This window comes from Dipodomys spectabilis, unplaced genomic scaffold (genome assembly GCF_019054845.1).
Source record: "Dipodomys spectabilis isolate Male_0828 unplaced genomic scaffold, ASM1905484v1 ptg000119l, whole genome shotgun sequence".
Classification (NCBI taxonomy): domain Eukaryota; kingdom Metazoa; phylum Chordata; class Mammalia; order Rodentia; family Heteromyidae; genus Dipodomys; species Dipodomys spectabilis.
The window spans coordinates 185,588-203,991 of NW_024870796.1; the positions used below are offsets into that span (position 1 = coordinate 185,588).

The 18,404-nt window shown below is 38.4% G+C and overlaps 2 protein-coding genes across 2 annotated transcripts; both read left to right on the plus strand.

Moving 5' to 3' along the window:
- Positions 1-1,326: 1,326 nt before the first annotated feature.
- LOC122115458 (olfactory receptor 2Y1-like) lies at positions 1,327-2,262 on the plus strand. The gene has a single exon (XM_042688944.1). It carries the CDS (start codon positions 1,327-1,329, stop codon positions 2,260-2,262), a length of 936 nt encoding a protein of 311 aa, XP_042544878.1.
- Positions 2,263-15,814: 13,552 nt separating this feature from the next.
- LOC122115465 (olfactory receptor 10-like) lies at positions 15,815-16,750 on the plus strand. The gene has a single exon (XM_042688951.1). It carries the CDS (start codon positions 15,815-15,817, stop codon positions 16,748-16,750), a length of 936 nt encoding a protein of 311 aa, XP_042544885.1.
- The last annotated feature ends 1,654 nt before the right edge of the window (positions 16,751-18,404 follow it).

Genomic DNA, 18,404 nt, shown 5'->3' on the forward strand with positions numbered 1-18,404 from the left:
AGCCCTGGCTAACCTTGAACTGATGATCTTCCTGCCTCAGCCTCCTAAGTGGTGTTGGGATTAGAAGCATGCACCACCATGCTCAGCTTTGTGCTTATATTTAAATTCACTCTCTCTATCCCTCTCCCTCATCCTCCTTCCTCCTTAGAACAAGTTAGATAGGTGTCACGGTTCTATTTTCACACATGTATATAAACTGCATTGACCATATTTTCCTTCCTTCTCCCTCTCCATTCAGCCTCCCCACTGGTACCCATCCTGCTTAACAGGACCTGTTTTACATTCCTGCTGTTCTCCTTTAAAATGAGTATTAATAGTACAAAGTGGTTTCACCCTGGCATTTTATACCTGCATACATTATATTTCAATCAGATTAATCTCTCTTTTCCCACTCTCCCTACCCTTTATATATTCAGTATGTTTTCTATCACTGAAGGTTAAGATCAGAGAGACAAAGCAACATGAAAAATATGACACAAGTGTATCAACTACTGTTAGAAACTGTACACTGAGGGTTAGGATGGAGAGGAAGAAAAAATCCTCTCCTGGGGGTGATGGAAGGACTTCTAAGTTGAAGGCCTGTGTGGGAGGTATGCCAGGTATAATGACTCACTATAGGACTGTATTTGTAGCTAACTGTCTTTTCTTCCCAAAGGAATGGATGTACATTCTTCTTAGGCCTTTTGTTGGTCGTGAGTGACACCATCAGGTTTGGTGCAAAAATCATATTCACCGAGCAGAAGAGTGGAGCAAACCTAAGGAGTCCAGCTTGGGATCTCAGCCTGACAAGACCGTAATTTGTATGTGACAAATGTATTGAGACAGTTTAGCAAGAGATCAGGGAAGGGAGGAAATTGCAAAAACACAGAATACCAGTGGCACATTTTTTTCTCCTTAGGGTTGTTTTTCTTTGAGACACTTTCATTATGTAGCCCAAGGGCTTTCAGTCATCTTATCCCTCCTTGAGTGCTAGGATTACAGGTGTGTACCACACCACCCCTCTGATTTTTAAAAAGAAGTTTCCACAATCTCAGTTCTGTGAAGAGGAGGAAATACATGATCTCTGCTTTCACATAAGTAAACACTGGATGCAAAGAATGGAGAAAAGTGGCTAATATCATAGGAGAGGCAAAATGAATTAAGGGTCAAGCAAAGGTCACCTCATCGTAAGAGAAAAGAAAGATTGGATAGACAGAAATGAGTCGCAAAATAGAAAATAAACGTCATGATTTTTGGAGTCTTGAGAGACAACTGTGCAAGGATGTTTTAACCTTTTCTTCATAGGAGGCATTAATTGTTTTCTGTTATATGGATAGGCAAAAGGCTATGGGAGGTTTTAACACTAGTTTTGGAGAAGGCTTCATTTTGGTGGGCTTCTCAGACTGGCCTCAACTGGAAACCTTCCTCTTTGCCTTTATTTTGATTTTCTATTGCCTGACTCTCTTTAGCAATACCACTATCATTGCTCTCTCCCGACTGGACCTTAGGCTGCACACACCCATGTACTTCTTCCTCTCCCACCTCTCCTTCCTGGACCTCTGTTTTACCACCAGTACTGTTCCCCAGCTTCTGATCAACCTTCGTGGATTCGACAGGACCATCACCTATGGAGGGTGTGTGGCCCAGCTGTACATCTACCTGGCCCTGGGCTCCACAGAGTGCATGCTGCTGGTGGTGATGGCCTTTGACCGCTATGTTGCTGTGTGCCGGCCACTCCACTACATGACCATCATGCACCCCTGTCTCTGCCACACACTGGCTATCTCGTCCTGGGTGGGAGGTTTTGTGAACTCTATGATTCAGACGAGTCTTGTGATGGCCATGCCTCTCTGTGGCCGTCAGCTGAATCACTTCTTCTGCGAGATGCCCGTCTTCCTGAAGTTGGCTTGCGAGGACCCAGGAGGAACAGAGGCCAAGATGTTTTTGGCTAGAGTCATCGTTGTTGCCCTTCCTGCAGCTCTGATTCTGGGCTCCTATGTGCACATTGCACAGGCAGTGCTGAAGATCAAGTCGACGGCTGGGCGCAGGAAAGCTTTTGGTACATGCGGGTCCCACCTCTTGGTGGTTTTCCTTTTTTATGGCTCAGCCATCTACACATACTTACAACCCATCCATACTTACTCTGAGAAGGAGGGAAAATTCGTTGCTCTCTTTTATACTATAATTACTCCCATTCTCAATCCTCTGATTTATACCTTAAGAAACAAAGATGTGAAGGGGGCTCTGTGGAAGGTATTAAGAAGAGGCAGAGATTTGGGCTAGGACTGGAGAAAGGGTGGGCAGACTTTCAGGTAATAGCTTCCAGGTAACGGTTCCCATCTTGTTTCTTGTAAGGCTGTTGGACAGTAACAAACAGCCTTCTGTAGACTTCAGTGTTTTAGTGTCTTCCTGGCTTGGAAGCAGAATAGGTCTCTGAAGACTCTTTCTAGGTTGTTTCCTATGATCATTGTACAGGAAGGAGTGAGTGTTGATTTATAAAACAACATTCCAAAGTGGATGAGGTTGGGTAATATATGTATCATGGCCACATATAGAGATTGGGTACGGATTCTTGGTGTTGTCTAAGAGTGATAGAAGACTTAATTCAGACTGACATCTTTTTCTAAAGCCAGTAATTCGCAGTGTGGTTTCATGTAGATGGCATTGTGCCCAAAGGTGAGGACATAAATTTACTTCTGCTTTTTTAATTAGCTGTGAAAGGTCACATGGTCCCTTCCATGACACTTGGAACAAGCAAGGAGCTCATGATCAAACAGACTTAATGAAGTGGGAATCTCAGATATGACGACAATTATCTACTCAACAAAACAGGCAAAATTGTTTGGACACCACTGAATAAAAGAAGCCATCCACATCTTATCAGCTACACTAAAAGATTGGTCATGTGGTTGCATGTCACAGACAAAATATTTTTTTTTTTTTTTTTGCCGGTCATGAGGCCTGAACTCTGGGTCTGGGCGCTGTCCCTCAGCTCTTCAGCTCAAGGCTAGTGCACTGGAGCCACAGTGCCACTTCCGGCTTTTTCTGTTTATGTGGTGCTGAGGAATCGAACCCAGGGCCTCATGCTTGCAAGGCATGCACTCTACCGCTGAGCCACCTTCCCAGCCCCCAGACAAAATATTTTTGAGGCAAGAGAGAAGTAGAGAATAAATGAACATAAAAATAATGAGTCATGAGGAAGAGATATTGGAAAGAAGGAAGAATAAAAAAGGAACAACACACAAATGAAAAACAAAACAAAATATTACTATGGTAGGAAGTACTGGAAGGTCTAAAAACGTTGGACTCAAGTGTGAAGATAGGGCTTATTGGAAATTCCTCCATTGTCATTCATAGCATGATCTTATTTTATGTCCAAGCACAGGTATCCACGTGAATAATCTTTTTTAAAATCTCTGTGAATTTCATATTATCTTTTCATTTAATATCTTATTATTTGTTTGATATTTGAAGTAGTTTTATTGCAGTAGTCCTTAATTATACAGAATTTTAACTATTTAACTATATTCACTACTTGCCTTTGATGGACCTGAAGTTACAAAAGAAGCATAAATCACAAATCCAAGTTCTCATAGACAATAAGAGGTGACGCTGTGCTCTTGGTTTCTTTAACCTCAGATCTACCCTTATTACCAAATCCTGCCAATTCTCTGTTTCTGAAGATAAATTTTTTTTTCTTTTTTCTTTTTTGTTGTTGGTCATGGGGCTTGAACTCTGGGCCTTGGGTGCTGTCCCTGAGCTCTTTGGCTCAAGGCAAGCGCTCTACCACTTGAGCCACAGCACCACTTCTTGAAGATAAATTTTTAATAAAGGAAAGGATGTTGATGTTGGAAAGTTTAGGTGGAAAGAGAATGAAATGTGAATTTAAAGTGTTTCATACGTTTTGCGTTGATTCTGGCCAGGTTCTGGAATCTTCTCACTTGTATACACTTTTAGTCTAAAGGTGTATCTTTTTCTTGCACAAGGATAATATATACGTATTATGATAATGGTTTTCAGTTCTTGAACCTTAACTATAGTTCAAGCCATGTTCTGTATAAAATACACTCATTGCCACAGTTAATTATCATAGTATAAAGTGTCAGTATCCCCGCCCCTCCCCCAAGTGTCACCCCCACCAAGTTTCAGTCACCAAGAGTTTGAGAGTTAGATAATCATTTTGTGCGACTGAACTCAAATTATCTAGGCACTAAGGAGAGGATTAGGATTTCAATGTGGCCTTCTTTATTCTATATCTGACTCACTTAGTCACACATATTGGCATGATCCTGGAAGTCCTAGTCAGAGCCATGAGGCAGGAGAAAGAAATAAAGTCATCCATTAAAAGTACAATTGTCTATTTGCAGATGGCATCACACACACACACACACACACACACATAAAGACTCCAACAAAAATTGTCATGACTGGTAAACAAATTCAATAAGTTTGCAGGGCACAAGATCAACATACGAAAATGTGTAGTATTTCTTAAAATTAAGGAAATAAACAAACCAAAAAGAAATCAAGAGCCAAACCTCAGTTATAAGAAAATCAGAAGAATAAAACATTAAGGAATAAAATTAACCAAGGAGATAAAATATCTCTACAACTAAAACTATATAACATGGATGACAGAAATTTACATAAAACAAATAAACAGGAAGATATCCTGTATCATGGATTAGAACAACTACTATTAAACAAAGTGATATACAGATTCATTGTACCCTCATCTACATTCAAATGGCATTTTTTTTACAGAAATAGAAAAAACTAACAAAAAACCATAGGAATTATGAAAGACTCAGATTATTCTAAATAATTTTGAGCAATAAGAAAACTGTAGGCATCAAATATATTGTTTCAAATTATAACACAATGTTATTTTAATAAAATAATCATGATACTAGCATAAAATAGAACAAACAATTTGTGGTAGATCAGAGTAGAAAACAGAAAACTCAGAAATATATATATATATATATATATATATATATACACACACACATATATATACATACATACATATATATATATATGGTGTCATGTAATTCTAAGTGAGCCAAACCTATATCTTGGGGAAATGGCAGACTACAATAAATGGTATTTGTACCCCACTTTAATCTTTTACTACCTAAGTGGCCTAGATGAATTTCTACTATGCCTTAATCTTATTTATGTTTGAAGAAAGGATGCCTATAGGTCTGAAGTCCCTTGCAGATGGGCTAGTTGGATCTAAGATAGGTGTCCTATTTATGTCAAACACTGACTTCATAACTATTCCATCTTCATGAAAAATGGCACACCCTAGTGCCAATGTCATGACTGTGGCCAGAAAGAATTATAAAGGGAGCAAAGGAGGTGGATCCTGAGTTCTCAGAAAAATTTCCACCTATTCCTAGAAAAGGCATGAGTACCCCTTGCCTTCACTAGCCAATCCTATTTCCTCATTTCCTTTATCCTATATCTACATAGGACACATATAGGATATATAGGTTATATCTATATCTATGTCTATTTCCCATTTCTGCTCTTGGCCAAGGATAAAATTCTGCTTCACTTCCCAGAAAATAAATAGATAAACAATCTGGGGGAAACTAGATACCCATATTTTTTTAAATGGCATTAGATCCTTTTCTCATACCATATGCAAAGAAGACAGTCCAAATGGATTGAAGATGCAATGTAAGACTTCAAACCATAACATTCCTAGCATATAGGGAAAAAGCTCTTTGATGTGCATTTTTGGCATTTTTTTTGACAACAGAAATACAAGCAACAAGTCAAAAACAAAATAAAGAAATGTTCCTATATCAAATTTAAAAAGTATTTCTTTACCAAAAAGGAAACAATCACCAAAATAAAAAAGTAACTTAGAAAATACTCAAATAGTATAATTCCTTAGGAAGGCAAAGTCAAAGTTCAGCAAACAAAAACACCAGAAAGTGGGTATTCTAAAAGGATGGGCTGGGAGCAAGGGGAAAGGGATAGATAAATGAAGAGGAGACAAAGGGGAGAATGCAGTCAAGAATCCAATGAATATCCTACAAGATTAAGAAGATGAGGAAAGGGGTAGGTAGGGGAGGAATAGGTGAAAAAGGTGAAAAGGGTGACAGCGATCAAGATATAATGTATTCATAAATTGCTTTGCTAAATAGCAACTCCCTTTAAAAATAATAAAAGTTTATGAAATACACAAAAGTTTACTACAACTAATAAAAAATAGAAAAAAAAATCTGTAAACCACAAATCTGACGAGGAGCTAATATCCAAAATATACAAAGAGACCATCCAAAAACATATTAATAAAGACAAATAACTTAAAAATGAGAGGAAGTTCTAAATAAGCCTGTCACTAAAGTGAGCCAAAAATTAGCCAACAGGCCATTCTTCTCAGTGGACCAAGGAACTTTCTCTAAAATAGATCCCACTTTAGGATATAAAAAATATGTTTTAAAAAACAAAAGCTGGGCACTAGTGGCTCACACCTGTAATGCTAGCTACTCAGGAGGTTGAGATCTAAGGATCATGGGTTTGAAGCTAGCCCAAACAGGAAAGCCTGCAAAACTCTTATTCCAGTTAACTATCTAAAAAACAGAAGTGGAGCTGTGGCTCAAAGTGGTAATGTACTAACCTTGAGCAAAAAAGCTCAAGGACAGGACCCAAGCCCTGAGTTCAAGCTCCACAACCAACAACAACAAAAAATGCTAAGAATAATTTCTTCTGTTTTATCAAATCGTAACAATAAAACTCACGGAATAAGGAAATTTCAGAAGCTATAAAAATTCACGGAGACGAACAATTCGCATTTGAATGATTAGTGAATCATTGTAGAACTCCAAGAGGTCATTAAAAACTTCCTAAAAATCAAAGGAAAATGGGAGTATAACTTGCTAATAATACCTTTTGGACACATCAGAGGTTATTCTAAGAATAATTACCTTTGTATCTATGAGCTCTACGTTAATAAAACAGAGAGACTTAAAAAAAAACGAAGGTTTTAGAAAAACAAGAACAAGCCAAACAAGTAAATAAACAGAAACGATGAATATCAGGGCAGAAATTAATGAAATGGAGTAAAAAATAACAATAAAAGGATCAATGAAAACAAAGAATTGTTTTTTTTTTTGAAAAGTAAAGAAGATTGACAGAACCTTAGCCAAACTAAGAAAGAAACCCCAAATTAATAAAATTTGAGATGAAAAGGGGCTATTATAATATATATGTTTGACATCCAGAGCCTCATGCAAATCAGTAGGGTATTTTGACAATTTATATTTCAATAAATTAGAAAATTTAGAATAAATTTGTAGAACACATAACCTTCCAAAATTCAGCAACAAGTCTATGAAAAACCTAGACAAATCTATAAAAAAAACAATGAAGTTGAAAGAGAAATATATATATATATATACCTACAAAAAAAGTCCTGAATTGGTTGGTCGGGGGGAGGATGGGAAGGGATGGGAAGGGGAAACAAAGGAGGAGGCTACAATGCTTGATAAGAAATGTACTCATTATCTTGCCCATGTAATTGTAACCCCTCTGTACAGTATTTTCACAGTTAAAAAAAAAAGTCCTGAGCTGATGGATTCACTGATGAATTCTCTCAATCTTTAAAGAACTAACAGAAATGTACCTAAAAAATTTCATAAAGTATAAAGGACAGAACACTTACAAATTCATTGTACAAAGTCAGTATTACCCAAATATCCAAACTGGAAAAGGACACAATGACCCAAAAAATATGATAAACCAATTTTTTTGTGAACATAGGTGTCAAAATTCTTAATAAAATACAAATGGAATTCATTAAAAGTGAAAACTTATCAATAAGATCATACACTGTGATCAATTTGGCTTAAGTACAAGAATGCAAGTGTGGTTCAATATTCACAAATCCACAAAAATGGTATAACACATAACTAGAATTAAGAACAAAAATATATGATCATCTCATTAGATACAGAAAAATTCCTGTTTACATCATTTAGCATCTCTCATGATAAAAGTTCTGAAGAAACATTAGAAATAGAAGAAACAGGTTTTCAGTGTTTATCCAGGGGGACTAATGTCTCAGGGGCCCTAAGCTAGCAGCATTATCATCTCCTAGAAACTTGTTAAGTGCAAATTTTTGGAACCATTGAAACTTATTAATCAGAGACTCTGTGGGGAGGGTGACAACATCTTAACAAGCCCTCCTGGTGACTGTAATTCACACATATGAGAGTCACTGGTGATGTGCATGATTCTTCCCACATATATTTTTGTATAAATATTAGATCATATGGGGATTGAATGAGTCCACTTTATAATGATTCTAATGTATAAAGTAGTATTCATTATTTTGTCCACCATAAAAGGAGACAAATTTCAATGGGAATGTCTGAGAGTTCAGCCTTGCCTTTTATACAGTGTAGGTAGGGAGTTATGAGCTAAGCTTCATATAAAGATCACTATTTCATCCAGGCACTGGTGGCTCACACCTATAATACTAGATCTCAGGAGGCTGAGATCTCAGGATCATGGTTGGAAGCCAGTCAGGGCAGGGTAAAGTCCTTTGGCCTCATCTCCAATTAACCATCAAAAAAGCCAGAAGTAGAACTGTGGCTCAATTGGTAGAGCATTAGCCTTGAAATAAGAAGCTCAGGGACAGTGTCAGGCCCTGAGCTCAAGGCCTGGACCAGTACACACACACACACACACACACACACACACACACACACATAAGCCATGGTTTTCCTTTGTGTGTACAGATTCAGAGGAAACAAAACTGTTGGTTTTCTCCTCAATAAGAGTAACATGAATATCAGTGCAGCTAAAGAGAAAAAGAATTTCAAGAAGATAGGGCAAGAACTAGGAGGAGAAGAATTAGTCATGATTATTTTGCACCAGATAAACAAAATAAACATTTCTCAGCTCCAAATGGTGTCACTTCCTTCAGCTTGAGCTAAGTCAAAGCCATTTGCCAGCAGTCTAAATATCAAATTTTTAGCCTAGCAACAATCACCCTATTTGTTTTATTTTAGACAGAGTGTAATTCTATTGCTTTTCACTTTATTGGGGAATTTTATTGACATTTAATTAACATTTACATCAGAGTGCATGAAACAAAATAGGTAAGTTAGGATAAATAGGAAATAATTTTTTAAAGAGTAATTCAGGGGCTGGGGAGGTTGCTCAGTGGTAGAGTGTTTGCCTTGTGTGCATGAGGCCCTGAGTTTGATTCCTCAGTACCACATAAGCAGAAAAAGCTGGAAATGGTGCTGTGGCTCAAGTGGTAGAGCACTAGCCTTGAACTGAAGAGCTGAGGGACAGAGCCCAGGCCCAGAGTTCATGTCCCATGACTGACAAAAAAAGAAAAAGAAAAAAAGAGTAATTCAATGATGTACTTAGAGACAGAAATGTGAAATGAGAGTTTTTAGGAAAAAAATCAGGGAAGGAGAATGGTAGAAAGCATAATCAATAGACTAGATCAAGCAGAAGAATGAATATCAGAGATTGAAAACAAGGTTGAGAAACATTACATTCAGATAGCAATACAGAATTTAAGCACAAATTGATGTAACAATTGTATAAAACACACTATTGGGCAAAAAGAGACTGATATATCCAGATGCAATAATACTGGATTACTTCAATCCTCCCATTTTCCTCTCTTTTACAGATAGCATGTACAGACAAAAAAACAACAACAAATAAATATTATAATTAAACTGCACCATAGATCAAATGGACTTAAGATATTTATGTATATTTTTATCCACGAGTTCTAAATACACATTTTTTCAGCAGGTCAAGAAATATTTTCTCAAATAGATCACAAGGTGGGTCATACTGATTCCAATAGCATTTATTTATTTATTTATTATTTTTTATTAGTCATGGGGCTTGAACTTTGGGCCTGGGCACTGTCCTTCAGCTCTTCAGGTCAAGGTAAGTGTTCTACCACTTGAGCCACAGTGCCACTTCCTGTTTTCTGTGGTTTATTGGAGATAAGAGTCTCATGGACTTTTCTGCCCAGGCTGGCTTTGAACCATGATCCTCAGATCTCAGCTTCCTGAGTAGCTAGGAATACAGGTGGGAGCCACAGGCACCTGGCTTGCAATAGCAATTTTTAAGATGCAGTATATTTTTATGGGACCACTGATGTATCTGTGGTCTGTTGATCAAAATGACATCATATGGAACATCAAGGAAACCCATTGTTTTGTGTAATTTAACAGAAATTTTCTTTTTCTTTCTTTCTTTTTTTTTTTTTTTGGGTCCGGTCATGGGGCCTGAACTCTGGGTCTGGGCGCTGTCCCTCAGCTCTTCAGCTCAAGGCTAGCGCTCTACTACTTGAGCCACAGCGCCACTTACGGCTTTTTTCTTTTTGCTTATGTGGTGCTGAGGAATCGAACCCAGGGCCTCATGCATGCAAGGCAAGCGCTCTACCACTAAGCCACCTTCCTACCCCCTTAACAGAAATTTTCTATAGGTAGCAAAATGTTATTCTTTGAAGAAAATTCCATCATTCTCCCTCCTTTTCCCTCTATACATCAAACAAATAAGAAACATAATTGTATTCAATTTGTGGTTAATTTTGCCAAATTTTGCCCATGTTTGCATAGTACCAACCTGCACATGTGTAGATTCTCAACACCCACCCAGTCTTTTACAAATAATATAAGATTTGTTTGGAAATAATAACAGGTATCATGAAATTATGGCTATAGGATTAGTGTTTATGAAAACAAGATATGACATTAAATTTATGTGTGCATGATGAGTAAGGCACCTCACACACATTTTGTCATTAGTCCACAAACCATGGTACAGGAGAGGCTGTGTTAACATCATCTACTGATGGAGAAACCAGTTCTCAAGCATGTCAACAAAGCATCTTAAGACTGAAAATTTTCTAAGGGCAGAGTTATTTCTCTACATTATTCTCTACATTATGTAATGATGTCTTACAGGTTATTTTGATTATCGATTTTCCCCACAGTATTTTGAACAGTACTGATTTACCAATAGAATATTCTGAATATATTGGCAAAAATGTTGGCTTTTTTAGTTCATTGTGGACAAAAAGAGGATAAAAATGAGAAGTACAGAAAAATCTTACATGTGACAAAAACAGAAAACATCAAACTTTTCTTCAAGTTTAATGTTTACCTGAGTCCAATACATGAAAAGATTTCAAATGTAGTGAGCATCCTAAACTTCATGTAAGACATGGGATTAGGTTTGATTGGTGACAGGTGGGAAGTGATCAGTGTCCAAGTAGGGAAGTGTGAGGAATCCCAGGCTACACAGTAGTGTAATTAGTAAGAGGGTGTATCCTGAAATCCCAAATAGGCAACTGTGGTTTGGCAGAGTGTGGGTAACCAAGAGAACTGAGACCTATGAGGCAGATCTTGGAGAGTGTGTGAGTTAGTTCTAATTGCCCACCTTGGGGCCCACAGGTCTCCAGGGCTACACTTGGTAAACAATTATTTTCTTTATTGTTATTCAGGAGTTCTTTGGCAGTGTCCCAAGAGCATATGGGATGCATGAAGTTTTAGGGTCAAGAGATGTTTTGATACTACATCAGCTCCATTCTAGTCTTAGAGTGAACATGGGATGTTCAGGGAGTGTGTTACCACTCCTTAGGTGATAAGCTTCAGCAGCCTCTCTGATGAAGAAAGCAACAATACATAGTCATGACTTTTCCAGGACAGAAGATCTGATCCATGCTTCTTCACACTAAAGGAACTGGGCCCAAGGAGAGACAAATCTATGGTGAACATTTCTAGAAGTCAACTCTCTCTACTGGGTCACAAATCTCCTTTCAAGCCAGTAGAATTGAGAGTGGTAATGCATTTGTTTTGTCTGCTGGAGCCTTGAGTGAGTATTGACAAAGTTAGCTACTCTAGATTCACCAGTAAAAACCAGGGAAAAAGTATTCCCTTATAAATAGCATTTTTCATTCCTCCTAATTTCCTGTTCTGAGGTAACAAAAATGTTGTTTATACAAAGCATGTTTTATTACTGATTATCTTTCTCTATCACCCAGATATCTACCTATTTGCCCACTTGATTAGGTAGAGCTTGTTTAAAGTATTCCCACTTGCCTCTCTCTCTCTTCCAATGGCATGAAGTTAGGGGAATAAATATTCTAACATAAAATATGAGTGTTGACCTAAAATAATTTTGAAGTGCTTTCTAAAATACAATTCCTAAAATTCCAGGGAGCTCACATGTAAAGTCAATTGTAAACACCAGATGCAGGAGAAAAGAATGAGAATGGTCATAAATTGTTCAACGTAAATAATGGAAGACCTAGACAAAAGGAAGGAGCCCATCCTAGATGAAAACAAGGTTCTGTGAGGGGAACTAAGAGCTTAACCACTTAAGAATGATTTATTAATTTAGTTTTTGAATGGATTTGAGTTGAATGGACTCAAAACTTATTTATCTTGTATTATAGAGAAAAATGTTTTGATGATGTTTGGGGCATTTAGTAGTTTTGAAGATCATCCAAAAAGCTTGGGCATAGGATGGGATACAGTCTAGATCAGAAAATGATTAAATCTAAAGAAGATGGTGATGGGAAATGGGTAGATTTTTGCAAGGTCTTTAGCTGGGTTTCATAGTAAGTGTCTTAGACACTTATAGTAAGAGAACTACACATGCAAGAATACTAGGAAGAAGTGAAAATAGATTCAAAATGTTAAATGTATAATCTAACAATGAGGGCAATTAGGAAAGATTTCTAGAACCTTCCTGTTCAAGTAAACTTTGTACAAGTAAAAAAAAAAACTGTACAGCTTGATTTTGGCCATTTATAACCTGACAATATCAACAAATTTGTGGGCAATCATGAAAGGGATAGTACAAAATGCTATTGGAAAAGCATTTTAGACATAATTTCTCATCAAGAAATGTATTATTCGTAGTAATCATATATAGACACAGATACATGCACACATTCAGACATGAGTTGAACACATGTAATTGCTGAATTTTGTGTTGCACAGAAACAAATATGTAAATGGCAAAATGCTTAATCTATGTCAAGGAGATTAAAAGAGTAGAAATACCTTTTTAAAAAGTATTTTTAGATTAGCAAAAGAAGATCAGGGTTGGTGAGGAGGATGCCCCAAATGATCTCACACAATCGTTTAGTGAGTGCAGGTTAGTTTTTACAGTACCTTGAAAGATCAACTTGCAGTCTCTGAATGAACCGGAAGCTTTGAAGTTACAGCACGATAACTTCCTTTCCCAGCAGTCAATTTGCCTCCTCTTTTGTCAAGTTTACTTTTTATTTACCCACAATCTATCCTCTTGTAAATTTCAAAAGTTCTAAGTTTTGGTCTTTTGAGAGCAAACCAAATTTGTTCTGCATCTTTTCCATATGACAAGTCTTTAAGCCTGCATAGGAGTTATTAAGCTTGTTTTTACAAAAGTTTCCTAGGCTAAAAACTCAGTTAGAAACACAAGTTTCTCATGTAGGAACTTTACTGATTTTATTGCCCATTGAGTCTAAAGCAAGTTTTCTGCCAACCTCTTGGGCAATATCAAAATCCTATCTGATCAAAGCAGATGACCTGATCTGACTCTTCCCTTTAGATGTGACATTTTAGAAGGATATTCTGTGAACATCCAATGATGAATGAAAATGTGACTTACTGGGAATCAGTTACATCAGCCCAACAACTTCATTCCGTACACTGGGATGAAATAGTTAGCTGTCATGAATAGAAATAGCAATTTCCAAAGCTGTCACCAATCGAGGAATATGGAATGCAGTTAAGTTTGCATACCATGGTTATTTTCCTCACCATCTGTAGGGCTGTCAGTAGAAAGAGGCTGGCATTTGCTCTGAGTGCTCCCTGGGGGCCTCCCACCCTCTAATCCACATGTCCTGGTGGGAGCAGGGATGGTTAAAATCCTTGTGCTATGAAATGTGAAACAGTGTTGTGTTTAATACACTTTTTTTTTTGCAAGAAAACAAATAATTTCTGAGGCACTTGCATGCACCAACTATGGTGTCAGGATGGGGAATGCATTCATTCATTCATTCATTCATTGATTCGGTAATGTCTCTTCAGAGCCTTTCATTCCCCAGGCATTTCACTGACAGTGGGAATACAATACTGACTAAATTAGTCAGCCCAAGTTGGATGGCACTTAAAAAACAGCCGAAATAGACAGAGAGGGGCTAGAAGTGTATGCATTCATGATCACCTCAGAATGTCAGCGAATTTAATCTCCACCAAAATCTTGTGAAATATTTTTTTCATTTTATAATGAAGTGATCTGAGACTTGTGGAGGTGAGTCTTCTGAACAGAAAGACCTGGGGAGTGTTACAGATATGTCAGAATCTGACCACGGATTTCACCAACTGGTGGGCTATAGATACTAAAGCAGTCATTCAAAAACCCTCCTTAGTGGTTCAGGTTCAGCTAAATGCATAACAACATTTTGCCTTTAAAACTTACATTGTATCCATCTTTTCCACAGGGGTACAAAATATGGCAGCTAAATACCTTCCTGGAACCACTGATTCAGTATTGAAACACTGGTGAAGATCTTGCAGTACAGCAGACTTACTAAAAAAGACTAGTGTATTATTCATTTGACAAAACAGGTCATACAGAGCAGAGATGAAATGGCTGTAGTTTACTAGATTCTTTGCTTGCTTTGTGTTGAACTTTCATACAACCTACTTAGATTTTCTTTTACCCCAGGAAATAGCAACCTTTAGAGGAAAGCAACATTGGATGCATACCCAGTGCCATAGTTTATTCAAGTGGTTGATTCTTGGGTTTCCTTGAAAATGAAGATTTTTCAGGAGACTTGAAGAAAGTTAACAAATGTTTCATTCAAGGAAAGTTATTTAACATGACTTTAGTATCATAAGGGAAGATGCTACTATTTTAAAGCCCAGTGTTTTCGCTAGCTCCAAGCTCACAGCTTGGAAAAGGAAAAAGGCACAGAAAAGATATTCAGTGTGTTACAAATGTTTGAAACTAAAGATAAAATTTTGGCTAGGAGAGGGGAAACAATACTATTTGAAAGGCTCAGGGATGATTTTTTTTTCTTCTAGTTAGAAAAATGGTGGAAGATATCCCAGCCATAATGACTCCTGATAAGGAGCACACTGGTTGCTAATTATTTTCCCCCTAAAGTGAAGAAGTTACACCTAGGCTTTTGCAACAGGTGGGAGCTGTTGCACTTTCAGGATTGGTACAACCACCATATTCACTGAGCTGAAGTCAAGCTTGATATCTCAGCCTGGCTATTCCTGGGTCTCAATTTGCTCCAAACAGTCCACATAGAAGACCAAGAAGAGGAGCAAAAGTGACCTATAGAAATACTAACACTACATTTGCATATTAGATTTTGTTTCCTTATTCCTTTATAGATTTTTTTTTATAGTTCTAGGGACTGAACTCTGGAGCTTACACACACTAGACAGATGTTCAACTGCTTAGTAGCACCCAAATTCCACACTTAGCTTCTGAAAAGCAGTTTCCACATCACTAATTTTGGATCTCAGTATCATATGGGAGGCAATACATGGTATTTCTGGGGAAAGAAAGCACTGGATCCAAAGAACAGACTGATAAAATCAGGTAACAAATAGGCGACAGAACTAGAGATCCACCAGAGGTGACATGCTAATCTAGTGATCACCAGGGTAAGAAGAGAAGGGGAAGATGGGACACATGTAACTGAATGGAAGAATAGAAAATAAAACCTCTGATTTGAGGACGTTTATTGGCTATTTAGAATAGTGCTTCAACCCCTATTCTTTGTAGGAAGCACAGAATTGTCTTCTAGCTGTGCAGGTGAAAGGCTATGGAAAATTTCAACAACAGTTGGGGTGATGCCTTCCTTCTGGTGGGCTTCTCAGATTGGCCTCACCTAGAGCTCCTCCTTTTCATCTTTATTTCAATTTCCTACTCCCTGACTCTCTTTGGCAACACCACCATCATTGCCCTCTCCCGACTGGACCTTCGGCTGCACACACCCATGTACTTCTTCCTCTCCCACCTCTCCTTCCTGGATCTCTGCTACACCACCAGCACTGTGCCCCAGCTTCTCATCAACCTCCATGGATTTGACAGGACCATCACCTTTGCACGGTGTGTGGCCCAACTCTACATTTTCCTCTCTCTGGTCTCCACAGAGTGTGTGCTCCTGGCGGCCATGGCCTTTGACCGCTATGCTGCCGTGTGCCGCCCACTCCACTACACGACCATCATGCACCCAGTTCTCTGCCAATCACTAGCTATTGCCTCCTGGGTGGTAGGCCTTGTGAATTCTATGATTCAGACCAGCCTCGCGATGGCCATGCCTATCTGTGGCCATCAACTGAATCACTACTTCTGTGAGATGCCTATGTTCCTGAAGTTGGCTTGTGAGGACACAGGAGGGACAGAGGCCAAGATGTTTGTGGCTAGGACCATCATCTTGGTCTTTCCTGCAGCTCTGATCCTAGGCTCCTATGCACAGATTGCCAGGGTTGTGTTGAAGATCAAGTCAGTGGCTGGGCACAGAAAGGCCTTTGGAACTTGTGGGTCCCACCTTGTGGTGGTTTCTCTGTTTTATGGCTCAGGTATTTACACCTACCTCCAGCCCATCCACAAGTATTCTGAAAACAAGGGGAAGTTTGTTGCCCTTTTTTATACTATACTTACCCCTATGCTCAATCCTCTGATTTATACCCTGAGGAACAAGGATGTGAAAGGGGCTCTGTGGAAGGTATTGGGGAGAGACAGAGACTCCGGATAAGAGGAGACAGAGGAAAGCAGTAACATTTTCTGTCATAGCTTTCCTTACCTGAAACCCATCCTACTCTTTGAGGGCAACTGGTTACTAGAAAACCAGCAGCTCTCAGAATATCTCATTGGTTTTAGTGCCTTCCTCTGCGGGAAGTTTTAATTAGGATCTCTTGAGATGCTTTCTAGCTTAGTGTCAATGAACATTTTGCAAGGAGACAAAGGTGATTCCAATCACAGCTATCCACACCACGAGCTTGGAAAGAATGTGTATTCCAGCCATATGTGGCTCACAGTGATTGGTTGTAGGCACTGCTGAGGCTGAAGAATGACAAACAAACATGATAACACCATATACAAAGCACTTGCCTGAATGCAGAAGACGTGAGTCCCCTGGTAGTTTTCTAATTTCTTGTAACCATGACCACCTTCCCCTACATCTCAATGGCTGTTTTGAGTTATCTAAGGATTATGACTTCACTTCTCAGCCTTCCAGAGGTTACTCTTACTTGGAGCAACAATGAGATTATGGTCAGAAGAACTTCATGGAGTATATACAGTGTCAAATATGATGGCATTTTGTCTACCTGCATTTTTAAAAAAATCATTGTGGTAGCACTGGGTTAAGGAAGCCTGAAGATCTTATCAGCTGTATCGAGGGTCTCACACACACTACCTGCTGTCATGGAGAAAATATTTTCATGCAAGAGAAAAGTGAAGAAAGGAAACGTGAGCCAAAAAAAATAATGTCCCAGAGGAAGTGGTGTGAGAGAGAAGAAAGAATAAAAGCGAGTAGCACAAAAGAAAGAATATAGTTCCTATGGCACAGAGGTGAAAGAAAATCGAACGGCACAAGGTCAAAGAGGACACTGGGTTTTTTACATTCCACCATTGTCGTTTCTTTTCATGTACTTAAGTAATATGTTTATATCAAAGGGTAGACTAGACATCTTTGAAAATAAACCTTTGTATCTCATCCTCATATATTAAATTTATTGCAAGCATAAAAATAAAAATGAAGGTTATAAAACTTGCAGAAGAGAATAGAGGTCAGTAGTTTTCTATTTTGCCTTTAAAAACATGATGATGATGACAATTATTATTATTATTATAAAGGTGATACACAGAGGTTTTACCATTATCTAAGTCACATACATTGCTTTTTGGATAATTTTACCCCTTCACTCAGTCTCTCCGAGTTGCCTTTTTTACCTTGAGGTGGACAAACAAATCTGATTCTGAATGTATACCAAATTCACATCTGAAATGCACGTGTTACTCTGGTCCAGTAAGACAGGCAGCCTACCCTAAATGATAATGCAGCCTAGATCTTCCCATACTTGTCTCTTACGAGGTGTCTCACAGTTGCTCTAAGTGTTTGAAAGTGATAAGCATTTTTTTCTGCTGATAACTTCGTGTGTCACTCCACAGAAAGATGTTGAAAATCGTAATTAAAAAAAAATAATTCTCTTGGGGCTGGGAAGGTGGCTCAGTGGTAGAGCACTTGCCTTGCATGCCTGAGGCCCTGGGTTCGATTCCTCAGCACCACATAAGCAAAAAGAAAAAAGCCGGAAGTGGCGCTGTGGCTCAAGTGGTAGAGCGCTAGCCTTGAGCTGAAGAGCTGAGGGACAGTGCCCAGGCCCAGAGTTCAGGCCCTATGACTGGAC